This window comes from Ischnura elegans, chromosome 2 (genome assembly GCF_921293095.1).
Source record: "Ischnura elegans chromosome 2, ioIscEleg1.1, whole genome shotgun sequence".
Lineage (NCBI taxonomy): Eukaryota > Metazoa > Arthropoda > Insecta > Odonata > Coenagrionidae > Ischnura > Ischnura elegans.
In genome coordinates this window covers 100,609,180-100,636,553 of record NC_060247.1, presented here as the reverse complement: position 1 = coordinate 100,636,553, position 27,374 = coordinate 100,609,180, and the positions used below count along the sequence as shown (strand labels likewise).

The following is a 27,374-nucleotide window of genomic DNA, read 5'->3' as shown; positions in this document are numbered from 1 at the left end:
AGTAAGTATGTAAATCAGTGGAATATAGCTGTTAATTCGTCCATAAAACGAATATGTGACGTGTACTATTGCGGTGATGCCTGAACGCTTATGCTGGCAGGTAGTGTTTGCTCATACCAGTGAACTTGACTTTATTATTGAAGTGTTGAGCATTGTAGTCCATTTATTTCTGTGATATAATTAAAAACTTGCCCTTTGTAAACATATCTTTTGAAAAGTTCGTATTAATGCATAAAAATCACAGCTACCGGAAGTTGTTGCAAATTTTACTTCTCTCTCACAGTAATGATTTTTAAGAGTAATCTAGGCATGAAACATATTCTGATGATGGGATGTTTTCATTTTTAAAACAACGCCTAAAAAATAGTGTGTATATGTATAATGGTATTTTGGCGCGTCAGTAATATACAACGTCACGGTCAAGATCATTGCTTTGTTTTTACAAGTCTCTATAGCCGATTTATAAATGATGCATTTTTTAGGATAATGAATACTCCTCCTAATAACCAAGGGACTGGGGTTATTGGGCGACGATCTACCAGAAGTGCTCTTGCCGAGATTTCTTTGGTTTTTTCCGCCGAAGATAGTCGATTGCCCGTTCTTACAGGTTGGTTGATGTTGGTAATCTTTTAGCTGGTTGCATTTATTCGCCAGAATTTTTGCAGTAATGCCCTCAAGTTACCTGCACTAAAGTGAATCTATGTTTTGCATGCTGGACTAATTTAGCTGCCAACCCCCGGGATAACATTCAAGATGTGGCAACAACTATCATTCACAACTTGCCGGCTTCCTATATGTCCCCATCGCCGTCTCCTGATGAAATGATAATACAGCAAAGAGGCAGAAGAAGAGTGCCTGTAACGTGGAGCCCTGATGAGACGGATCGCAAACGAGATTTGGGTTATAAGGAGAGAACCCCTGTTAAGCATGGAAGTCCCAATTGTAAAGTGGGGGCAAACGGAATTGTGTTGCGAAGTACCCCTCGGAAGAGGCTGCTCTTGAACGATCCAAAAGAGCTGTTTCCTACGCCTGAAAAGAGTAAAAAGGTACTCGCTACTATTTTCATTTATGTCCGTACTAATTTAATCTTTCCAGCACTCTTTCGCATTCCATTTTAGAGTGCCATGACGCGTTGGTAGAAGGAATAACTTCAAAGCTTATTTCAAATTTGTTTGGTGTAGTTTTATGAATTATTTTTTGCTAGCTTATTAAGGCTATGCCTTTCTATTCTCACCTTTGTTTTGAAGTTTGCAATTGATTGAAAGGCTTGTTTCCAGGGATCACCAACGCCAAAGAAAAATCGACAAGACAAGACTTTCTCTAACTTCACCGGCCCCCTACAAGCTGCTCTGAAAGGACTCTCTCAAGACCAGCTAATTGAAGTGATTCATTCCATTGCTGAAAAGCATCCAAGTTTGGAGGGTGTAAGTAATTTTTACTTAAGCACCCATATTTATCATCATTAGCCTGTTTTTTTAAGCGTGCAACAGTGTTGAGCAGTTATTTAAATTTGAAGAATAGCAATACCCATACTATTCTCCCTATCAACTTTTTAGTAGGCCTGGTGGCCATATTTTTTTAAGTGAATAAAGTTTTGGTGAGTTTTTGAGGGAAATAATGTGTGATTTTTTAATTTCATGTTGTTGCATTATGTGACTATATTAATGCTCTTTATTTGAGTTTTTATTCATGTTCGTATTCAATATTTTCAGGAAATTAAAGAGTCACTACCTGCTCCAGACATTGGCCCATTGGAGGAGAAACTGAATTACTTAAAAAAGAATATATTTAAATCTTTACCAAACTCTAGGCTGACCTCCAAGACAGATTCCCCTGCTTACAGTAGAGCTGCCACTCACGTTTTAGCCTTTAAGGTGGGTATTCTAATAATGTGTGTGGAGGCTACTTTAGTAGCCGATGTCAGTGATAAGTTATCCTCAAGGAAGGCTTTGTCTATAACTTAAGTGTATTTGGGAAATATGACATATATGTATAGCTGTAATCGAACTTTCTATATGAATTTCCTAGGGAAATATAACTTTCTCAATAGATTTAAATGTAATCCAAATACTTTATCTAGCCTGTGTTGATGTTTGGAATTACATTTTTGGGGAGATTTATCTTTTTATGTCAAGTTGTTCATGGGAAATCTTGTAGAACAGCATCATTGGTGATCAATGTATCATGAATTGATTTGGTTTTGGGTAAAACATTGAGTGCTGTAGCTGACTATGCCTTGGCACTATCGAAATGTTAATAAGGACAAATGAATATGCATTTAGATTTGTTCTTCCTTCATATACCTATAACTGCTTATGACGTAACACCAAATGACCAGAAAAAGCACAATACTATGAAGTGCATGATCATGTGTCAGTCTGGAGCAGTTTGGGTAAGGAATTGCCTGGATTGCAGGGCATATCTGATAGCCTCAGGTGCAGATGTGGGACATGGTGGCATGTGAGATGATGTTAACCCTTCTGCTGCGGGAAATATACATGTACAGGTGGCTGTGTGAAAAAAGTAATAGAATTTTCGACCATCTCTTCCTCCCTACTATCCCTGACTCTTTTTATCTTAATGGCAAGTACTCTTTCTTTCATGAGTGAGACTGTTGGCATCCCTCCCTTTTTACCCAAACAAGTGCCTCCCTCCCTAAATTAGCAGTCGCATGCCATTCCCTTACAGTACTAGCCTTTCCTTCCATTATCCTTTCAATGGTCTGTTGACTGGATTCGAGAAGTTACATGCATAGAAGTTATCACCAATATGGGTGAAGTTCAATTAATTGCTGTGGTGTTCAGCATCAAATTGAACAGAAAATTAAGGACAAACTTCACATTGTATAAAATCGTTTCAGGCATCACTTGGTCACTCGGTGTGATATATATATATATATGACAAAAACTACAAATGGTGATTTCCACAGTTTAGGTGAGGTTGACTTTGACACTTTGACAAAAAATTGACCTTTACTCACGCTTATTGTCTGTTTCTAGTTATCGACCTTTATTCATTTGTTCACCCGAAGTTTTCCCCCTCCCCTCATGCCACTTCCGTATACACCCCCCTCCTCCTCTTACCTTGGCTCTTTGTATAAATACTGAGAAAGTGCTTGTTGCATCACCTTGAAAATGAAATTAGATGTTGAAGTCATGGTCAGTAATTGGGTTTTTTGTGTGTGGTAATTACCATCTGTAGTTTTTGTAATGGAAAATTCTCATTGTTTTTCATTTTTGATGATGAAACAATTTCTCCGAATCTGAAATCCCACTATGTTCCTCATGATGTGGGATCCTCCCTGAGGGCCCTCTGGAAAAAAGGGTGGGGAGGGGACCACAAAGGTCTTTCACCTGTTCATATCTCCTGGCAGAAAAAGACTTAGCCTCATTGGCAAATTTTTCCCCGCAGTGGAAGACTGTAATCCAGCTAGCATAGCTGAAGGATTAAGGGCTATGGTGCTGATACACTGCATATGGCTGGATTATAAGGTGTAGTTTTGATGTGCTGTGTCACAGCAGGGGTGCAGTGTGGGTGCACTAAAGGCGTTTCTCATGCATATGAGGAAAGTGTGACTTGTGTGTCCATGGATAACAAATACTAGATGACAACTATACAAGTATTGAAACATATGTCATTTGTTTTTCGTTTAATTAAATTGTGGTATATACGTTACTGATAAGTTAATTACATAAATGTTCAAAATACTTTTCTACCAAATCTTGCCTGACACGATTGAGCTAGCAGCATACAATCAATACTCTCGTTCAGCATCATAATTTTAGTGCTTTTTTAGGAACAAAAAGTTTTGCCTTTCTCCATGAATATGCAACATTTTAACAAATTTGAACCTGAATTCATCAATTATTAATTTCTTCCTCTTAAGTTTGTTCACCTTAGTGAACTGTAGATGTTGGTCATGATGTACAGGTACCTCCCTATCCATGAGTCCCTAGCATGCTATTCCCTAGCAAGCCATTAATCTCTTTTTTAAGCCTAAGGGAAATGAGTCCAATTGGAAAGAAGATGTGTCTGTAATTGAAGTGGTTAAAAAACCTGGGGAATCTGGGTTTGCATCCCAGACAAGGAATATTACTATTCCCTTGTGCAATTTTTCTGTCTTGAGTGCCATCACAGATGGCAATGTTGGGTTATGTTCCTGGCTAGTTCATGGTTATTTTCCTACAGAATTAATGTAGTGAACTCCCTGAATTCCATCTGATATATACCTGAATTGAAGAATTCAATTGGGAATGAAATCTTGTACATGTCTTACTAGGCATTACATTAATTTCTCTATTTTGGAACCTGTTAATCATGTGCACTGGACTGGTAGAAGTACTGGCTGAGTATTTCAAATTTCTAATCACTGCTCTAAATGCATATGAATTAGTAATGGGGATTTTTTAGCCTCCAGTAATTAGAATGATGAAGGTAAAGTTGAACAAAAATATTGCTACCAATCAGGTGCATGGTTTGCCAATTTTCAATATTATGTTTGTTTATTTATTTCCATAACACTGAAAAATGCACTCATTGGCTGTTGCATCAGGGTTTTTCAGCAAGTTAACAGTTACATGTGCACGGACAGCCATGCCTTGGTAGTGATATAAGTATTTATTGCAAAAGTGGACAAGTATTGTATGAGTTTCTTTCTGTTTTCAGTGCTATTAGAAAAATAATGAAATCTTGGTGATTCTTGTGCATTCCATCAGCATATAGGTGGTCACTTATGTTTCATTTTTTTCAGAAATGTGTTATTGAGCAGGGCAGGCAGCTGGTAGACAGTCAGCATTGGGACTCTGTGTTGGAATATGTCTTCCTTGCTTGGTCTTATGTTCGTGCCACTCCCCTTTGGGACAATCCCCCACACAATGCTGCCAGGCGTCAATGCTTTAAGTCCCTGGCAACACAATGCATGACTGCCTTGAAAAGAGGGAACTGGTCTCCAGAAGCATGTGATGAAATTGCAGAGAAGTATGAATGCTTTTTTTTTTAAGTTTCTTCTCTGAGTGTACTTCATAGTGTTTTATGCAATTGAGTGTGAGAATCACAATTCATGTGGTGGTTATATTATGTTTACTGTTTCATTTATAGTCATACACCTTTGGCTACTTTTTCAATGCATGATGGGTTGCGTTTAACTAGGAAGAACTTTTTTGCTGTCAGGCAAATGTATATTTTAAAAGCTAACTAAATTGAGTCTCCTTCCTGCAAATAAAATGTCTAATGTTAATTTTCGATACTTTATTTTCATGGCTTACGAAAGTTACTTTAGTAAAATCTCAATGAAAAATGGCCAATTTTCTCTTTACATAAATTGTGTTATTTTGCTTTGCACTCTTTGCAAGGATTCCGACTTGACAATTTTACCAGATTTTCTTCATGGAGATCCATGCAGATTGTTATATGTTTTTGTCTGTATTTTCAAAGCTTATTAGAGCTTTCTATGAATGTGAAAGGTATAGGCTGCATCATTTGCCTACAAATACTGATGGAATATTACATGTTGTGGCACCCCTGCGCGAGTCTCCAGCAGACGGTTTAAGGGCCCGCCGATAGAGGGACAAGGAGGGCCACGTCAGGGGCGCAAAAAAGTACAGTTAGTACAATGGCGAGAGGACTGGCGAGAAGGTCGTCACTGTGTAACCAGGCCTTAAGACCTGATATTGCAGAGTTTCAGTTTTTCCTGGAGCATACATTTATAGTCTGAAAAAATTATTTCCACCAGGTGTAACCAAATAATAGGAAATAGTTAGGTAGTAGTAATAGTATGGTGGATGTAGTTAGAAATTTTACCCCTGAAGATGATGGCAGACTCAGCCTTCAAAATATTGGAACCAGTTACCCATATCCACGCCTGATGGGAAATGCGAGAATTATTATTCCTGATATTGCGCTTCATTATAAGAACTCTGTTTATGGAAAGGAAAGATAAGTTTCTATGTAAAGCAAAATCTCATTATTCTGACATTCTCTCGTACTTTTAACATAAACAGTGTGTCCAGCGACCGGGAAAATAGGGAATTATGTTTGAATTTAAAGTCTGGAATTATTCATGAATTTTTGCTGCTATATCCTGGGAAATTCAAAATCTTTTGTTTTGAATTCATTTCAGATAAAAAATTTTCCAAGTAAACACCCATTTTCTGGCTTAAAATGTGTTAGCTGTAATTTTGAGTAGTAATCTTAGTAGTATTTCTACTGCCACATTGAAACGTTCAATGCCAGACAAGACTATAGAAAAGAAATGTCTACCACTCTTGACTCAAGTAAGATCAAAAAACACGAAGAATGGAATGCCAGGTGACGTCAGCATCTACTTTCGAGGTCTAAGCAGTCTTGGCTTACATTGGATACTTTAAAATTTTAAATTCTATGTGTGTTAAATAACGTATTCCTTGTCCTTGTGAATACAATAATATAATTTAATGTTAAAGTATTGAAGTAATTTTGGGTGTTTTAATATTGCTATCTTTCACAGTATCACATAGGATTAACCTGGAATTTTGTAAAATTTCCCTGGAAAACTCGGAATTATGCATGAATTTTTCTGTCTTGATTGGCTAGACACCCTCATAAAATACCAAAGTAGCCACCCACTTTTCAAGAATCATTGACTTTATTAGATCTCCACCATATTTAATCGTTCGGGAGGAACCTTTCATGGAGGAATGGAATGGAAAACTTACACCTGAATCTGAAATCTGAAAACCTGAATCATACAATCATTGTTTACATCCCTCTGGAGATAGCTTTTCAGGGACCAAAGAAATTATGACTCGACCCATCACATTCTGAAACACATGTTCATTCCGATTGTCTGTTTGTTCATTGCTTAGGAACCTCACGGAGCGGTAGCCTGGTGGTTGCAGTATTTGACTCAGACCTGAAGGTCATAGGTTCGATTCTAGGTCTCAGCACTTTTTGCCGGCCTCAGTGGTGGCAGGGTAATATCCTCGCCTGCCAAGCAAGAGGTCGCGGGTTCAAGTCCTGCCGGGGTAGGATTTTCCTGTCCAGGGCATGGTTGTTTGTGTACGTTTACTTGTTTAATTTGTTGAATACCCCAATGTAAAATGGCCAACATGAGCTGTATTCGGTGGTTTGAAAATAAAAAAAGTTACTTTTCATATTTACAACTGTCATGCAGTTAAACTTCTAGTGTAGCATTACAGTCACTGTCAGTGGCCACGAGTTCTGAATGGCTGGAGGGGTGTGAGAGCTGTGGTCTCAGCGACTGAAAAAGGAACGTGCCAAGTGATGGAAAAAAGGGTAGATATCCCTTCCCTCGAGCCATCAGGGAAAATGATCGTGAGAAACTGTCATTTTTGGATAGATCTCTGGAGCTGCCCCTCCAAAAGGATGTAAAAAAATGGTTTTGCGATTCAGGCTTCAGTGAACAAGTCCATCTTCTTGTGAATAAGGTGATACTTGGTGGTTCTGTTATTTATTTGTGCTGTCTTCATTGCAGGATGGAAAGCTGTGTTGCAGATTGTGAAGACATGCAGATGTGCATGAAGCAGCTGAGTGCTATTCGGAAAAAGCTGTAGAGAATGAACTTTACTTGCCCATGTTATTGGCTATTAAGCTCATATTGGATTCTTATATCCATGGAGTTCACCTGGGTATATTTTATCTAGCGTCACAGCCTATGGCTAATGTGAAGTAAACAAGTGCCTCCACTTTCTTCTTGTCATATGTTGAACTATTTTATTTGTAATGCGTGTATTTTTTAAGGGTACCTGTCAACAACTAATTTTAAGTGATTTACTCTTTTTTATTTCATCAGGCCCATGTATTTTATTACTTTTAACTGCTGATAGTAGGAATTTTATTTGGAATTTGTCTTTGCAATTATTAATTTGACTGACGTATACATACTGAAAAAAATCCAATTACAGTTATCAACTGATTATGCTCACCAATAGTTATTAGCATAAAATAAGTTTTTTCATTGATAGACTTAATGATTATCACAATTTTATATCTCTTCTATTGTATGTTTGTTTTAACTTCATTTTGCATCAAGTGACAGAATATTCTAAGTTTTCTGTGTGCAAAACTTAGTAATTTTGTATTTTTAAGTAGAATAAAAAATTGTTTCAAATTTTTAAATAATTTAGTGATTTTTTTCACAATGTGGCCTTGACTTCATTTACTCCTCTTGTTGGTTAGCTTGTGGACCTCAAGCAACCAAGAAATAGGCTTAATGGGTACCTATAACCCTGTTTACGTCATTTTTTTCTCATATTTCTCTAACCAGACCACTCATTACTGGCTAAAATAAATGATTGTGGTATTTGACCAATTGATGTAAATCATGGATATATTTTATCAACCTGGAGATAAAAATATTTTTTTGTCGCCAGACCCACATTACCGTATAAGCTTGTGTAAGAGGCGCACACGTGTAAGAGGCGCACCCCTATTTTGAGGATCGAAGCTATAGGGAAAAAAAAATTTGCGACTTTTTTTGTCCTATCGTGCGGTGTTGCAGACGTATGCCTGGAATTTCGACAGTTATCGAAATGTCCTCTTTCAGTACTATTTGAAAAAGGAAATTTTGATAACTGCGGCGGCATAAGAGGGAGTAGAAAGAGTTCCGATCCTTTCTTTGCATACGCCATCGCTCTACATTGCTTGTCCTACTCACGAACAATTTTGTTTAAAAGCTCTCGCAGGAGTATTGCAATAGAATTGCAGCCGTGGAAAATTTTAAGGCAAAACACGACAGGCAAATGGCATGAGCTTTCCCAAGACATTGAACAACAATCGGGGCAATCTCAGCGCCGTAGGATAATAACCACGTCGTAGATTTAAGGCCCCTTGCATACACACCGATTTTGGACGGCCGGTAAAATATCGGCCGTCCACATTCCAATGGTGAACAATGGGAGAGCATTGGAGCTTGCACACGTACTGACCACACGCCGGCACCGGTAAAATGCCATTTAGTTGCCGGCTATTGTAACTGTGGATCGCCGGCTCAAAAACTTAGCAACGTATCGTTTGACCGGTAAAAATCCGGCGTGTGTGCAAGCATCGCTTCGCCGGTAAAATATCGGCCAATATTTTACCGGCCGTCCAAAATCGGTGTGTGTGCAAGGGGCCTAACGGAACTACACTCGGCTCTCCATCAGCTAATGCCTCTGCCGTTTTTTTCCTTTCCGAGACTCCACAGGAAAATATCAAGTTACAGGGGAACAATGGAAACGTGTTTCATCCCTACCCCATTCCACCAACTGACCTTTTTCGGTCTACCAGGTTCAATTCCCCGAGTTTCTGGAGGTCAAATGCTACGTGAGTCACCTTCTGAGCTCGAAGATATCTCGATATCTTTCAGCAATTGTATGACACGCACGAGGTTCTAAAAAGAATTAGACCTAACGCGACGTATATCTTACAGCATTTAAGTTTTTTGAGCTCTAATTGATTGACAAAAAGATTTATAGCTAAAATAAGGCTATTAATATTCAACATAGTCCAAACAGCACAATTTCGGAAGAAACAAGCGTAGCATAAGGGCATTCAAACAAGACGAGACGGACTGGAAACACAGGCAACGCAAACTGCGTATATCACATTGCTGCGCCTTCGCCCCTTCGCTTTAAAGGCAACGACGTCACATGCAAGATCGGACGTGTTCTTCCCTTTCTCCTTCGCTCGTAGCTTTAAATACGGAGGGGAGGGAGCCCTCTTCCCCTCGACCTCTCCTTCAGCGCTCTTCACTTATAAGCATTTCCGATTTCTTCTATCCACCATTTAGTCCAAAAGTGAGCACACTCGTTCGAATTTTTTCAACCGCAGGTTTTGACACCAATATTACTATATGCAGTATAAATGCCGCGGGATGCCCACTCGCGGCAATAAATTTAGCGCGCGCTCCGGAGCGAATCACCCCGCGCGATCTTTTCAATGTTCACCTATGGGGTACCGACGTGACGGCGCAATGCTTGCAAAAAATTCAAACAGGAGCATTTTAAAAATACGTCACTAAAGGAGAAACTCCCCTACCTGCCGCTTGATTTTGACCCAGGGTTTCAGATGACTGACTCACGCTGAAAACCAAGGCCACTCAGTTCCCCTTGAACTTGCGACCGGTGAAGGGGAGGGGGGAAGATAAGAAGTTTGTGTAAGAGGCGCACCCCCATTTTCGGCTGCAATATCTGGGAAAAAAGGTGCGCCTCTTACACGAGCTTATACGGTACTTAGTGAGATAACTGTTCCCCATTGCTAGTAAATAATCATCTTCTAAGTGCTGCACTCGCTGTTATTGCTTCAGGGAATTTTGTGTTATTCATCATTACCTTAATAGATGTAAATCAGAGGCTACATCACCCTGCCAGGTGAAATCAGAGACTTGGCTGTTTGTGAACAGGAAAAAATCAGTTATATGACTCGATTACTATGTATTCCTTCTTCACTGCCCATGCAGGGAATTGTACTCCGGGGAATCAGGTGGACCTGAGACATGAACCTTATTTGGCACATACCAAAAACTTGAACTGGCTGGCAAAGCAACTGAAGCCAAGTGTGACTTAATGACCTCATGTACTTCATTGAGGCTGTTTGGAACCATAATTAGTTAAGAGCTGTGACAAAGACATCGACTTATTTTGTACCAGCCTTCAGTTATATTGTCATCATCACTGTCACTATCCTATATGGCAATGATCCTAATATCGATTTGACGCAGCTCTCTACTCAATTCTTGTATCAGCTAATCTTTTCGCACCTATGCAATTTTCATTTTCACATGCTTCTTTACCTGTTCCATATATTTTGCTCAAGGTCTTCCTTTCCTACTCTTGCCATCCACTTGACCATAGATGATGGTCTTTATCAGGCTCGAGATCGGACCCTATAAGTTTGTTTCATATTCTTGTCAAGGTTTTCATGATTCTTCTCCTCTCTACCACTCTTCTTAGGACTTCCTCATTAGGAGTCTGTACTGCCCCCATTCTGTGCCCAGTGCCTGCATCACCATGTGATCACCTTGAGGGCTTTCTATTAGCAGAGTATGGTAGCCTTTCACCTTACCTGTGCAACTTCCCATGGAGTGTTTTCCCTGACCTCATTAATGGCTTTCTTGATGTAAGCGTTGAAAATTATGGGTGACAAAGCTCAGCCTTGTCTCACTCCTGTCCTAATACTTGCTTCTTCACAGCTGGGTCCTGATTGTATCATCGTTCCTTGGATTTACTTTAAACTGTGGATAATTCTCTTCCCATTGAAAAAAAACTCCAATTTCTTTCAGGATTCCCAGAATTGTGTCTCCATCCATGTTGTCAAATACCTTCTCTAAGTCATGAACGATGGCTTGTTCTTTTCCATTGTCTTCTCTATGAGCAGCCTAAGAGCCATTATTGCTTGCTTGGTGCCTTATCTTTTTCTGAATCCGAATCAGTCCTCATCCTAGTATGCCTCGTGCTCTTCATTCTATTCTTCTATACATACATGAATCTTGTCAGTCATCATCATCACTGGTCAACAATCCTAGGATTGGTTTGATGCAGCTCTCCACTCAGTTCTCCTATCAGCTAATCTTTTCACACCTACGTATTTCTTCTCTTTTACATCCGTCTTTACTTGTTCCATATATTTTGTTCGAGGTCTTCCTTTTCCGCTCTTGCCTTCCACTTGTCCCTCAATGATTGTCTTCATCAAGCCATCATGTCTCAAAATGTGGCCTATAAGGTTGTTCCGTCTTCTTGTTAAGGTTTTTTATGAGGCTTCTCTTCTCTCCTACTCTTCTTAGGACTTCCTCGTTACTAACACAGGTGATCCATTTGATCTTATTCATTCTTCTGCAGCACCACATTTCGAAGGCCTCTATCCTTGCTTTCTCCGCTGCGGTCATTGTCCATGCCTCACTTCCGTATAGGAGCAAACTCCAAATGTAGGTTCTCATGAATTGTTTCTTTACTTCCATATTTAAGTTTCCTGCTGTGAGCAGGTCTTTCTTTTGATGGAATGCTCTCTTCGCATGGGTTATTCTGCTGATAATTTCTTTCTTGCTTCTCCTGTCACTAGTTATCTTGCTTCCCAAATAACCGAATTCATCCACCTCTATCAGTTTTTGCTTTCCTATTAGAATGTTAGTCTTGACTTCTTCTCTTATGCTGCATACTAATATCTTGGTTTTCTTCGTGCTTATTTTCAGTCGACACTTACCCATTACCCTACCCATATTAACCAGAATAATTTTCAAATCCTTCTCTGTTTTTGCTATAATGGCTATGTCATCGGCAAATCTTAGCTTGCTAATTTTTTTTCCATAGATATTCACTCCCAATGCCTTTTCTTTGATTTCATTAATGGCTTTCTCGATATAAACGTTGAAAATTACAGGTGACAATGCACAGCCTTCTCTAAGTCCACGAACGTTGGCTTTTTCTTTCCCATTTTCTTCTCTATGAGCAGTCCAAGGGCCAATATTGCTTCCCTTGTGCCTTTGTTTTTTTCTGAATCCAAATTGGTCCTCATCCTAATGCTCTTCTTCTATAGATGATCCTTGTCAGTATCTTCGATGCATGTGTTGTTAGGCTTATGGTCCTAAAATCTTTGCAGTTCTCCGCTCTTTTTTTCTTAGGAATAGGGGTTGTTATGTTCCTCTTTAAGTTGTTTGGTATCTCACTTGTAGAATACATTTCACTATTGATTTGGTACAGCTGGTTCAACGTCATCTCTCCTGCATTTTTAATTAGCTCTGCGGGAATATCATCAATGCCAGACGCTTATTTTTCCCAAGGTCTCTCGCAGCCACATCAAATTCTGATATTAAAATTGGGGCTCCCATGTCATCAGCATCCACTTCCCTCTCGTTTTCGATAGCATTCGTTCTTAGGCTGCTTCCTTTGTACCAATCTTCCAGATATTCCTTCCATCTCTTCCCTTTGTCTTCGTTTTCAATCATTAGTTCCCCGTTTTTGTCCCTAAGGGTATTACATACATCTTACGCCCCTTTCCTTAAAGTGGTCCTATAGCCGGCCTCTACTTTTCCATGTTTAAGATTGTTTTGTACATCTTCACAAATATTTTTCATCCACGTTTCTCTAGCCTTCCACACTTTACGACATATTTTGTTCCATATTCTCTTGTAACAATTCTATCCTTCCTCTGTTTTCGCAGCCTTGTATTTTCTTCTTTCTTCAATGAGATCTAATACTTCCTGCGAGATCCATGGTTTGTCATAACGACTCTTTTTTTTACCAAGAACTTCCTCAGCTTCTTCCTGCAGGCCACTTCTAATGGTTTTCCAACTCTCTTCCACTAGTTTATTGGTCGTATTCTCCCCTATTCTCTTTTATACAGCTTCTTTAAAAGCCAGTTGATGCTGAAACTCCTTCAATTTTTCAACCTGCCATTATTTTTCACGGCTATCTTCAATTTTTTAAATTTAAGGTGGCATTTCATCATAAAAGTTATGGTCTCTATTGATATCTGCCCCTGGATAACTTTTGCAGTCCTTCACCTGGTTCCTGAATCTTTGTTTCACTAGAATGTAGTCGATTTGGAATCTTCTAAGGTCTCCTGGCATCTTTCATGTTTATCTTCTTGGCAGGGAATTTTTGAAAAAAGTGTTGGCAACCACTAGCCTGTACTCAGTGTAGAATTCAAGTAGCCTTTCTCCTCTTTCACTTTGGTTACATAACCCATATTTCCCAGTATTATTCCGTCTTGTCAGTATCTTTGTCAAATGTGTTGTCAGGCTTATGGTCCTAGAATGTTCATTGTTGTCTGCTCTTTAGCCTCTTGGGAATAGGGATTATAATGTTCCTTTCAAACTCATTTGCTGTACCTAACCTGTTGAATAATTTCACTTATAATTTTGTGCTGCTGGTTCAATATACTTTATCCAGCATTTTTAATTAGCTCAACTTGAATATGCATAGTCAATACCAGATGCTTTATTCATCCGCAGGTCTCTTACTACCGCATAAAATTCTGATATTAATATTGGGGCTCCCATGCTTTATCCATCTTTCCTTTCATTTTCAAAATATTTCGTTCTTAGCCTATTCCTTCTGTATAAATAACTGTTCCACATATTCTTTTCATCTCTTTGCCATTTATTGGCAACTCCATTTTTCCCGATGAGCGAGGAAAGGTTTTCATTGCAAACCAAATTTCTCCATTTTATAGGTAACACCAACAACGAAGTTGACAAAATGAATCCGAAAATGAATAAAATTTTGCTTGTTAGTGAATATTTGAAAAATAAAGTTTCAAAAAGTGTACCCCATAAAGAAGTGTATTGAATGGCCATCCAGAGGACTCTGGAATCTTTTTCACCTCAGAGTCCTCTGGATGGCAGTTCTCTACACTACTACCTCATTGTATTATCAACAATCCAGAGGACTCTGTTTCACCTAACTTCCCCTACAGTCCAAATCACCAACTAAATCGGCGACGTCGTCGTCTTGTTTTGGTGAAAAGTGACGATCTATCGGCGAATCATTTACTTCGTTCATTCTGTTTGTATTATTTTGTCCTTCTCCTTTGAAGTTATGTTTAATTATCATTGAAGCTCATTGGTAAATGTATTGATAATTACGTTTTGATGTCGAGGATTTACACTTAATATTCTGTAACTGGGGTTAAATGTTTCTGTTATCTCTCCTTGAATTTGGATATAGCAATGGCGGCGAATGGGGAGGTTTCTCCTGCGGTGAATGAAAATGACCGTTTAGGAACTCCTCCTAAGGATAAACCAGTGAATTCTGTTGATGGGGAGTTTTTAAAGGAGTTTGGCCTTGAGTTGAAGGACTTATATCGTCTTGGATTGAAGTTTTACAAAGGTATAAACACGTTCGATCGAGCTATACACTATAGACCTTGAAAGATAAAATGTCTAGTTATTGTGTGTTTTGCTGGATATTGAATTGATTGATTAACACTTAGTAAGTATTAGCCTTCCTCATTAACACGCTGCTGCCTTTGTATAAAGTCTGAAGCGTATTCTACCGAAGTTTCATCATCAACTTTAGTATTAGATCATCAGTATGGGGAAACGTCAATTCAATATTTACTTTGGTTATTTTTGGTTTCTATGTGTTAAATAATCATTTGTTCTATGATCAATCCGTAAGCGCTTTACAGTGAGAATTGCACTGCATTCACGTTGGATATTATGTGTATTTTTATCTCTCTTTTTTTCTCCTCAACTTGCAGAAAATGTTGGCAAAGCGCTGCAGCTGTCGTACAAAGACAAATTAAAACTTGTTGCTTATACTCAGCAAGTTAGTCATGGAAAGTTTAATGCAGATAGTCTTCCTCCCCTGGGAGTTCTCGATGTTATTGGAAAGGATAGGAGGTAGGTGGTATCTTCTATATCCGAAGTAGATACTTTTCATAGAAAAACACTGTACAGGTCAATTTTAAGCACTGAATTTTCTTTCAGATTGGCTTGGCAGGCGCTTGGGGATATGTCCGAAGTGGAAGCCATGATAAACTTTTTGGATTTGTTGGTTAATCTTTGTAACTTATTTAAGCCCTTTATCGCAGCCCATGTACAGGATATACGAGAAAAGGAAAGAAAAATGTAAGTTTTTCAAATTCTAAATTTTCAGATATTTCCTGGGAGTTAATTTTTCTCCAAATCTTTTAATATGTGATCGTGTAGATAGTACTAACACCCCAAATCGCTTAATTTTAATAAGCGATTAATTAAGGTGTAATGTGTCAAGTAGCCAATTATTCTTTAGTTTTAGCCAATTGACTGGAAGTTCTGAAAATTTTATTGTAATCCATGAATATTGAGCATTGAATTGGTTTCATATTGAATACATAGTATGTTAAAGCTTTGATGAAATATTTAGAAGTCAGCAGATGATAAGTAATAAGAATGCTTAAGAAGATTTAATACATTTATGTTGCTTTAATGTCCTTGTAAATATTCCTTATAATCTCCGTCGGGTGCATGAAGTGATGTAATGAAATACCTACGTAAAACATTACAATATTCATGTGTAGATGAATTTTCGAGAGGATTTCCAGAAGAGAGTGGTAATTTTACTGGACTCTTACTGGATTTCGCTCCATTTACAGTTTTTTACTTACTCGAGTGAGGCACTTTATCTATGTATACCTTTTATTTTACCCTTGACTGCTTGTATAATAGTACCCATTTTTAGATACTAGTATTGTTGTTTATGAATGACAATGCTTAAAGCTTGTGGCTAGATGGATAATTTAACTAAATAGGTTTAAATTACTAATTTTAGGAAGGAAGATTTAGAGAAGAAGAGGGAATATGAAGAGGAAAAGAGATTGATTGAGGAAACTAGGGCAAAGGAGGAAGAGGAGAAAATGAAACAAGAGCAGCAGCGGTGAGTTATGGAGCTTTTTATGAAATGCCTTTCTTGATTGCATTAGATATATAAAGACTGGTTTCATGGAAATAAATAGTGCGCTACCTTCAAATGCAATGCTTGAATATCGTGAAGAAATCATTATAACTAGAGATCGTTATGGAATGCCTAATAAAAAAAAACTTATATCATAGAAATTTGATCCTTTGCATAGGCTTCCTTTACTCCAGTTTTTTGAAAACATGTGTAATTGTAGTTACCTTGAATTTAAAGTGGCTCTTTTGCGTTGTTCAGTAATATTCAGTATTCATTGAGTTTAGTTCATTGTTACCAAACCTTAATAGAGGGCAACTAATTTTTATATTTTACACTATGGTTTCATACTATCGTTTTTTCTACCATCCTTGTATTGAAATTATCTTTTGGCAACAATCTATGCCACCATAACTGAATGCAATAAAAAAAATTTGTACTCCTTCCTGTAATTTTTTTCCAACTCGACTGTGGTTGATTTAGATTTAAAATCCTGTGAATAAGTTACTAAATCTTTTTAATAGGGTAGTTTCCTTCATGAAAAATAACTAACTGCATTGATTGCGATTCGTTACCCACCATTAGTGTATTCATAATATACAAATTATTTCATTTTATAAATACCGGTTTAGACGAATGGCAATGGTCCATTTTTATCCTCATTTGAAAAAGGCCAGATTGGCGCCCACGCGATGCCACTCCACGTGACGTCACAGGGACTTAGTTTCTATACGAGTAGATAGGAGTTATATATGGTCTGAGATTACCAATGCATGCATGAGGCGCAGAGCTCAGGGAAACATGTCTTAATAATCACTTATTGAAACTGGCTAAGGTCGGAAAGTTTTCTTCATTTTATAAGGTATTAATAATCCTTATTTAAGCCAAGCGCTACCAGCTAGCAGGGTACTCAGCTACCGCTAGCGTCCTGCGTCGTATCAGTGCTCAAGCCTCGCCTCAATGCCACCTCACAGGGCGGCAGCGGGAACCAGAAATACGTCACACGGAGAGATATCCCGGCATTCATATGTACTTACGCGTCGCGTTTTCGCGCGCTTGAAAATTTTCACTTTTCATTTAATTGCGAAATATAGATATCGTCATTCAAAAATCAAAATGCATGAAATACGTACTCCAGGAGTAATAATCTTTCGATTTAGGCAATAAAAAAATAATAGGAAACCACCCTATTGGTTGGAATGGATTTCCATGAAGTTAAGTCTCATACCAGGGAATTCTAATTGTAACCTGAAGTTTTGAAATAGGAAATTATGCCGCCTGTTTGATTATTTAAAGGGATAATGGAGGAAACTTGTATATAATATGAGGTGGCTTTCTTTTCTGTTATTATCTGTTCACTTAATGTTTGCGGGCGAGCTTTCGTGAGAGCCCAGACGCTCTCAGAGGGCTTTGCTGAAGGGGGAGGGTTTGTACCAACAGAGAGAGTAAGAGCAAACTCAACATTGCCATATGTACATTGCTGCCCTAGTTAATCACTGAAAACGTGTGAGTCCTGGATGGCCACAAGTATATTGGGCATGGCACCAATGCAATATGCCTACTCATTTGGAAGTTATTGTCGATAATCCCTTCATAGAAGCCCATGACATTGTCAGGTGCCTCATTGAATGGGGCACCATTTGTAAAAGGCATACTTAAAGACACACAAGAGAACACAGAGAGAGGTTTGCTAACACGGATCTTGGAGCAGATTCATGATGTTAACCCGTTAACGCCTAGCGGTACCAAATGGTACCAGCTGGTAGTGCAGTGCTAAACGTAACTTTTTTGTCATTTACCGTAATTTATTAAGATTTTTGATAGTTTTTCATTGATAAGAATATTTTAAATAACATTATTCCGAAAAGTTCGCTATTTTAAAGTTGTAATTAACATTTTTAGAGCCGTTTGAAAATTGAGAATTATCAACTAGCCCAAAAAACGGAAGTTTTAGAGCAAGCATTTCGATTTTATTTACTTACTCCTTATGTACACTTAATGCAAAGTTTTTTAACTGTAATTATGATTGCTATAACATGTATATCTCGTTTAAAGCATGGTTATTTGATGTGAGCCTAATGGTATGATACAAAAAATTTTGGTGGTAGCATATGGTACCGCTAGGCGTAACTATTATTGGTAAAAGAATAAATTTTGCACCTAATGACTCAGAATTTCATTGATATTTGGTTACATGATTACCACAAAAATCGCAGAAACTTTTAAATTCAGGCGTTACCGGGTTAACCCAGTGGAGGTCTGGGAGAGACTGAATTTCCAAAGTGCTAGGCCACGCCTAATGTCTGCGGATTGGCTAAGGAAATGTTACGAGTCGAGAAACTTTCCCTCCCCTCACTCCCACTTGCTGTGGCCATACCAGCTCACCCACAATCATAAAATGAACATAGAAAAATGGCTACAACAACTTTTTCATTGGGTCCTCTGTAGCTGAGCTGACAACAGTACCAATCAATTTTCAATTGACCCACTAGTTTTGAAGTTAGCATAGGTTTGCATTGTTTACAACAACTCCATTAATTTTAGTGGTAAAAACAATTTGTTTTCGGCAAACTGCTAATAATAGATGTGGCTTCTTTATATCAAAATTGAAAGGTATAGAAACGAATACTACAGGAATGCCAAGTGCTCAAAGTTGGGCAACTTGATTTTATGCGCAAAAAACTGGTACTTTTTTGAGAAAAAATTAAGTACAGGACATACTATTGTGCCGAAATTTTTTAAAAGTACACTACAACGTATAAATAAAATCTCTTTTATATGCTTTTTGTTGCATTAAAAATTGATTGCTTCATTTAGACGCTAGAGCTCCTTAAACTTGAGTTGCTTTTTTTACAGACTGTAGGCTAGGTGATTTCCCTAAGAATGGAAGGTCATGGGTTTATGATAGCAGTTATTATTCCAGTCAATGGGTTTTATGAAATCAGTTAAAGGAACTTTTTGAAAAATTGATAATAGATATTAATGATCAGATATTGTAATCATCAAATCTAAAAAAATACTGCTCTTACAATCTCTTTTGAAAGAAAAGGAATGTACTTAGGAAAGTGGCGAGTATGTATGTGATAGGAGCCATGGATAAATCTAATTATCTGTCAGTGCCTATTCAGTTACTATTTGGTAGGTATTGGTGGTTTATGAATTTTTGGGAGGCTCTAGAGCCTGAGATGCTGTTCATAGGTCTCGAGTTTTATGTAGGTGCAAAACGCTCTAATCATTCGCTATCTTTGGGTGTCGAAGTTAATGGTCTGGTCGATCTCAGGTGAAGAAGTTAACGGTCTGGTAGGGATTCTATCTCTGTTGGACAAATTAGATTTCTCAAAAATTTCCACAGAATTTTAAAGAGAATTTCACTGAATTTTATTGATTTTTGAAAGAAAGTTATAAGAAAAACATCTTCATGCCCAAATTAGTAATGCTGACCACGCACAGTCTGGGTTTTTATTTCTTGTGATGACTGTGGTGTGTACAAGTGCTCTGATTTGCCCCAAGTTGTCCTTGAATGTGTTGTCTGCTAGAGATCCCTGTGAATCCAAGGCAGCTTGCTAGCTCAGTGGTAGCGCATTTGAGGTCATGGGTTGTCCAGAGTCTCTAACAACAGGGCAAACTCGCGGCCAATAGGAGCGCTTGGCTCAAAGTTTCTGCAGTTCAAAAATGTGCATTTTTGGCCAAAATATCATTTATTTCTTTATTAATTGCACAAGATATGTACATAAATACATGTATTGCACTTACATGAGCAACTACCCATTAATTATTAAGAAATGATATGTATACAACATAGAGAGAACCAAGTGAAAAATGAAGATTAATATAAAATATCTATGCATCAAAATGGCAATAATGAACATTGCAAAAAATAAAAGGAAAACATTTCATATCTGATTAAGATTTTTCTTCAAACATTGCTTAAACCACGTAGCCTTCATGGCATAAATATTGAATTCATTAGGAAGTTCATTTCCTTACCTCAGAATCCTGGCAATAGGGCTGTGGTACAAATAATTGCATCTATTAAATTCTCTATGGAATAAAGACTTGCTTCTAGTAGCATGAGATGGTATTTATAGGGACTCTAATTCCAAAAGTTTGGAACTAGAAATACAGCAGACCCCCGAATATCCGGCTGCGGTTTATCCGTTCATGAGTTCACGGTCCTTAGAAGTTTTTTACGATCTTTATAAGAAAAAATAAAATTGGACGTGACAGCACCAAGATATTTGCATTGTTTAAATACAATGCTACACTGGGCTAATTATTTCGATTAGAATCCCCTTCTTAAAGTGGAATTATTTTATCTACTTGCTGACAAGGAATGTTTCAAGTGCACTTGGACGCCTGCTCTAGCATTTTAGACGACGATCAGTGGTAGGAAAAAAAACTCTTAAGTTCCTCTAGAATATTCTTCACTAGTTAATCATTCGTAAATTCAGATTAATGTTATTTGCAATCTACGATTGTAGATTTCATATCGCAAATGCACAATTATTACCTGGCCTCGCATGTGGTTGAATACGGCCCAAGGAAACCAGAGATTTTGTTGCACTCGGGCATGTTTACGCCGTTACCAGTGAAGACTGAACTGTGTAGACAATTTGTCTTTAAGTCCTGGTTTCCTATAACCGTTACTGCGTGATGGCGTAATTGCACACCTGTAGTCTTTACAGGAGTTTTGTGCTCCTCTTTTCCAAGCATCACGGTGCAGGATTGGGCTCTGTGATTACGGATCTGTGTCCCGCAGCGGTTGCATCCCAGGTAACTTGAGTAAACGTAAACTTAAGTAAAGGTTGGATTATCCGTGTTTTCCAATTATTCATGCCACCTCTCCCTTTCGTTAGCCTGGATAATCGGGGTTGTTCTGTACTATTATTTAATAACTTGTGTATGAATATTGTATATGACCTGCGATGATGCACCATGAAGATAGAGTTGAAATTCCTAAGTTCCATGAATGCATCAGGTTAAGAGATATTATTGATGTCAGCTCCGACTTTGCACATACATTGCCTAGTAAAATATCTTCGAACTCTTTCAAGCTTATTTATATGACACTCATAAAATGGTGGCCACACATTGCTGCCATACTCCTAAATAGGTAATATGGGTATGGTAAATAGTGATTTGATGCAGGTCACATCATAATTTATCACTTTTTTGGACCTGGAAATGTAGTGGGTTTTAATATGACCTTCTCTGTGCTGCTATTAAAGATATCCATTCTTAATTGCTCAAGCAATCTAAGCCTAGTACGTGTCTCTAGTGACTCCCAGCCCAAATCTTTAACATCTGTGAAACTTTCTGTATGCCCGTAGTAGTTTTTTTTACGAATAGGGCAGCTTTCCTTAGTATCATTTGCATTAACAATAAACTTTTTTAAATGTGCATGGGAATATATTTTTAGCGGTAAGTACGAATTTAGAATCATTTCGGGTGCAAAAAAATTCCATTTTTATGTCTGAGCAACTCTCTGTAAGAATTACCCTATCTCCTTCAACGCTCACCGTTATCATTATTCATGATAAAAATTTATTTATTTTTTCTCGAGCTTCCATGCCACGGGTTTTCCGTCCGTCGCCCATTAATCGTTTGCATCAGCTGCATGCTTTGTGAATTGCTGAACGGTTGGATAAATCTTTCATCTGGAGAAGCCACTTGGTGCAGCAGAAACGTTTGCTCGTAGTGATTGATGCCGCTTTAATTATTAGGCGCACTCTGGGTGGTCACTCGTCTGGAAAACCAGAATAGAGGATTTAGTTTTTTTTTAGAAAGTCATGTAATGTAAGGGAAAATTATTAAAAATTTCTGTATTGTAAATTATGATTGTCTTCAGAGCTCTTCCTAGGTTCTCATGTACATTCAAGTCTGTGGTCCAGCTGATGGAAACATTGCATTTTGGCTTTGGAGCAATAGCTACGAAGAGTATGTCTTGATAGCAGACGGTGGAACACCAACTACCATTGAGGTGATAGGTACTCCTCTTCCCAAACGCGTTCGATCGCCAACAAACAAGCCTATCCGTTTATGTCGCACATTCACACGTTCCCTCTCCCACCTCTCCAACCCCCCCCCCCCCCGCCTCTCTCACTCCCCCTCCCCTTCTCGCACCTTCCTCCTCCCCCCTCCCCAGTAGTGTCGTCCGCCGTCCTCCTCGACGTTAGCCGCTGCGTTCGGGGGAATCTCCGCGCTCTTGCGTCCGTCCGTGGGGGTTGGGGGAACGCAAGGTGTGGGTGGGAGGTCTACGCTCCTCCCCCACTCCTTCCGATTTATTAGCCGCGCCGCGATAAGAGAGCCCCAACTCAGAAGAAGGTCGGAAGGGATAGAGAGCAGCTGAGGTAGGGATCCCGAACGCTTTCCTTTGGATTTGGTAGTAGATAGTTTGAACGAAGCAGCTCAGCCGGCCGTAATTATTTTTCGCTCGCCACTGAGAAGCTGGTTGAACCAAACTCACTCAGTTGTTGTCTACTTCAGGGATACGCTAACATTTTCGGGCTCTGCAAGGTTTTATTAATTTCTTTGTCATTTGAGCTCGTAGAGGTAATCACCTCTCCACCGTAACAAAATTGGTTGTTCATGGAATGATTTCATTCGTTTGGGCTTTACGACGTCTTAATTTTGGGTCTTAATTCGGTGACTGAACATCGTCGGTTGAGTCTTTTGTGTAAATTAGTCTGTTGTGCTTACGTTATCCCATTGAATTATTATATTTTGATTTAATCTTGGGTCCTTCGGCTGGGATTAGGAATGAAAAGTTGTAGACATTTTGATTCAATGCTTTTGTTCCTCTTGTTTAACGCTATAAGTGTCCAATTTATGCCAAGGCGACTTTGCTATTGCTTTTAATTCGTCTTCAGAGTTATCAATCGTTAAGCTAGTGTGTTGCTGTTTGAGTCTCATCATGTTAGAATTAGTGATTGCATATCTATTATTCCCTCATAGTTTTATTTTCCTGGGTTGCTGGTTATTCATAATTTTCGATCATATTAAATTTATATTTTCCTAGTATGACCGGCGTCACGCACCAAAAAATATTATAAGCTTAGTTTGACTTTATTGTAATGTAAAAATAACCGAAGTCGGTGTAATTTTTAGCATGGTATTTTCCGCTTGCGTCTTGTTTGGGTATCACTTCTTTAGGTTGGCAGTTAAGTTGGGCGTATTGAGGGGTGAATTGATATCTGGAACAATCAATCGCTTTCCTTGTTTATTTGCGTTCTAATCGTTAATAAAGACGGGGTTGTCCATAATTTTTATATAATTTCTTACGAATTCTCCTTTTTTGTTTTAAGATTCTACTAAAAAAACAGCACTATTATAGTAGGTCATCTGTGAGGTATCATGTTGACTTTTCATTTTGTAATGATCTGGAACAACGTGAATGATATTCTTTTTATCGTTATTGTGAAATATTTTACTAATGACGTTAACGTAAAGCGCCATTATTTTTATTTCATGGTCTTCCAGGCTACGCCCAAATTAGCGATATTTGAGCCTGCTGTAATGTGTCAAGTTTATTTCCTCCTTTTTTTCATGTTTAGAAGGCATTTGTAAAAACAGCCTTTCGGTACCCTTCTATTTCTACTCGCTCGCCCCCCAGACTTCTACCCCTCTCTATGCTGCTTCACTATTTAGCGGAAATCTCGGCACGGGGCTAACTCATCACTTCCTCTTCTGTTCCATTTCCAGCCGGCAGATCCAGGAGGCCCTCAATCAGCAGACGTACCATCACTTCAAGGCTTACGCGGAGCAGCAGTTCCCGGGCAATCCGGAACAGGTGAGCTTCTGTCGTCCTTTTCATTCACCAAAGACCCTTGCCGAGCGATTGAAGTCTGATTTTGGCGCATAACCACTGTGTTAACCTTCAGTGAGTGATATTGAAGCAATCTTCCGAGCTTCCGGGCCGCGGGTTATCCGTCCATCGTCCAGTAATTGTGTGCGTCGGCTGCGTGATTTGTGAATTGCTGAGCAGTGGGATAAATCCAAGGGGATTGCCTGGAGGAGGCCCAATTCCGTCCCATGTAAGGGTGATTTCTGTTGCCACTTCGGTCGCATTTGAGTCTGTTTTCAAAAATGCCCGCGGCGCTGTGATGAGTGCCGATGCGGCCCACTTTTTTCAAATATTTAGCAGTAGAGTGTTAATAATTTTGAGGAATAGAATGTAAAGTTATGAATTTGATAGATCACATCATCGCGTTTATAAATTTTGCTTAACACCCCTAATTATACGTCTTTCCCCTTGCAACTCGGATCACTTTGTCCGTCAGCGATGCGAGTGGCGACTTTTGTAAACTCATTTAAATTCGCGGTGGGTGACAACACATTTGGGGGCCTACGTGAGGATCGTCATTTTTTATATCCATGGATAAATCTTTCGTCCGGAGAAGGCCGCCCGGCGCCGCGGAAATGTTAGCTCGTAGTGATTGACGCCGCTTAATGTTGCTCCGGGTGGTCACTCCTCTGGAAAACCAGGATAGATTTTATTGTTTATAAAAGTCGTGGGACATCAGGGAAGATTGTTTTGAATGCCTGGTAAATGCACTCAAACGAAAATATTTTTTCTGCCTTGTGAATTTATTTTTTCTGTTAGAATCTCGTTCTAAATTTTCCGTTTTGCCGAGAAAAGTGTCCTTTGATACTTCCCATGAGAGTTCGGTCTAAGGATGTGCCAAATCGATGGCTTCATTGGTATTCGAATTCCAGGATGAATAATCAGACGTATACCATAGCCATCACTCCTAAATAATCCTGTGTTTTCAATTCAGTAGTTCCTGCTCAATGTTATTCACCCAGCTACTCGCTGAGACACCCGGGATATTTCCCTAGTATTCGCCTTAGTATTTATGTATTCGTCCTATTATTGTATTTGTAAGTGTTCATTGTCCAAGTGTTCATTTAATCTTCCATCCACTCAAGTTCTCGTGCAGCGATGAATTAATAGATTTGCTCAGAACCCTTAACTCGGAGTATCGCTTTGGACTTGGCGGGTTGTGGTGCCGAATAATGTATCTCTTTTGTTATCCTCCACATGGATTGTAATCCAGATAATTTTGTGAACTTTTTTCGTTAATTTTAGTCATTTTATTGTGTTAGTTAAAGTATTATTAGGTGTTATGCGAGTGTAAGATGTCGTTACCCATTTTTGGAAGCCGGCGGAGGTAAAAATGTCTGCCAATTCAGTGTTTGCTCGCCAGGTGTACTTTCGGGCGATACTGACTGTATTTTAAGAATTTTTTTTTCAAAATGTTGTCTTATTAAGCTTAAATTTGCCTTTCAGCCCTCGTTTTGACAGCATCGTAGGTTTTCAGGCATAATTTCTTAAGAGCCGCACGAGAAATCGTTGTTAGATATGCCATCAGTTATCACATTTTCGCACATTATGATGTTAGATTGGTTTTATTTCTGCATAAGTTCCGGAGACACATCTTACCCGACTGATAGTAGTGTTGGATTGGTAGTGTGTTCTTCTGTCTTTTAGCATTTTGGTAACCGGTATTATCTTTTTTTTCTTCCGGCTCATTTCGTAGGTCCTTGGGAAATCCCAATTTGAATAATTTCTATCGAATTTCAGGCGCCTCAAAGTTTAGAGAGGAGTCATTATTTCGTCCCGCGTCGAGAAAAGATGAAAGATTGTTTCATGAATGAAAACATGATTTTGCGTTCGTGAACTTTCAGGTTATCTCAGCCTGCGTTTCCCATCCCAGAGTGATGAAGTTCGTTCACATGGTAGCATGTGAAAAACAGGCGCACTGGGTAACATCTTTTGAAACTCACTCCTTAATTATTGGGAAACGGTCCTAGTTAATTCCTTGGGAGAATGTTTTAATGCAAATTAACCCTCTTCTTTGACGGGTAACAGTATGTTGAACTTTCATGAGGCCGATTTATTCAGCTCATCTAACATTTCATTCGGAAAGACAGTGTATTGGGGCGCCATATTGTGTTATTCAATTCCCGTTGAATGAATTACGAGAAGTGCAGTATGAAGAAGCAGGATTTGGTGCTTTCCCGGTGAATAGACTGCGTGAAGAGTTCTCGGGATCTTCACCGGGTCAGGAACTGTATTTCTTCCGATGTTTTGATGTCCGACCCGGCCACTGTCCTAAGGGCTATGAGTAACGTTAAGTTATGTGTTTTATTTCTGGCGATATGCGTATATTCACCGGATATATTGCGGTATCGTTACACTATAAGTAGCCCTGAGGATGATGGTCGATATTCGAGACCCCAGAACTCTTAACACGGTAATACGAAGAATTTTAAAAATTATCAACCCATTTTTCCTCGTATATTTATAATTTAATAAATAATCATGATGTAGCAAAATATCTATTGATATTAAATGGGTCGATGGCTGGGTCAATAAGGAAAATGCATGTGGATACTTATGATAGTAATATCGATATCATATACTCGACTGTTGCGCGATGAGTGATATGAAACCGAGGAGAAATTTTCTCTTTGATGCATGGGAAGATATATTCCAGGATGAATAATCAGACCTTCGGAAATAGTTTCCTGAATGTTTGATGCGTGGAAATGTGACACTTATCCGTGAATCAAGAATGACGTCGCGAGCTTATGTGGAACGTAAATAGTTGTGCAAGACTTCCTCAACTATCAAGATATCTGTGAAGGGGTTCTTTTTTCTATCGGACACTACCTGCTTCCTTGTACTATTAAACTTCATAGAAGCAGCTAAAATGTTTACTTTTTTTTAACTCTCCAATACAAAAGATATTCGTAGGGGTTGTCCGAGGGAGTGAAACACTAAAATCTTTCGTTTTCCAGTTTCTCATCTTTTTTTTGTCTCTGTAATAATTTCCATTTTATTTTCGGCGATATGCGTTAATACGTAGGATATCTCGCGGTAATGTTACACTACCTACCTGAAACTTTTCTCGGGCAGAATTTTTCGTCGAATTAGCGATGTGATTAGTACTAATTTCCGTGCATCTAAGTAGGCAGTCAGATTTGATGGTGCATTTAATGTCGTCTTGTTTGCTGATACAATGC

The 27,374-nt window shown here is 38.7% G+C and overlaps 2 protein-coding genes across 3 annotated transcripts in view; both read left to right on the top strand.

Annotated features, from left to right (window-relative positions):
• The first annotated feature begins 82 nt into the window (after nucleotides 1-82).
• On the top strand, nucleotides 83-8,112 carry LOC124154248. Its single transcript, XM_046527850.1, has 7 exons — nucleotides 83-100; nucleotides 483-607; nucleotides 727-1,046; nucleotides 1,278-1,424; nucleotides 1,713-1,874; nucleotides 4,751-4,977; nucleotides 7,472-8,112. Exons 2-7 carry the CDS (start codon nucleotides 487-489, stop codon nucleotides 7,548-7,550), a joined length of 1,056 nt encoding a protein of 351 aa, XP_046383806.1. The 5' UTR covers nucleotides 83-100; nucleotides 483-486; the 3' UTR covers nucleotides 7,551-8,112.
• A 6,301-nt stretch (nucleotides 8,113-14,413) lies between these two features.
• LOC124154246 (Golgi resident protein GCP60) overlaps nucleotides 14,414-27,374 on the top strand; it is a 52,900-nt gene continuing 39,939 nt past the window's right edge. The window contains exons 1-6 of one of the 2 annotated variants that reach the window (XM_046527846.1): nucleotides 14,414-14,477; nucleotides 14,640-14,801; nucleotides 15,175-15,316; nucleotides 15,404-15,544; nucleotides 16,227-16,331; nucleotides 24,048-24,135. In XM_046527846.1, the coding sequence (XP_046383802.1) occupies nucleotides 14,642-14,801; nucleotides 15,175-15,316; nucleotides 15,404-15,544; nucleotides 16,227-16,331; nucleotides 24,048-24,135 (636 nt within the window). In that variant the 5' untranslated portion in view covers nucleotides 14,414-14,477; nucleotides 14,640-14,641. Of the gene's footprint in view, nucleotides 14,538-14,639; nucleotides 14,802-15,174; nucleotides 15,317-15,403; nucleotides 15,545-16,226; nucleotides 16,332-24,047; nucleotides 24,136-27,374 lie in introns of both variants that reach the window. The other variant, XM_046527845.1, reaches the window with a different exon arrangement.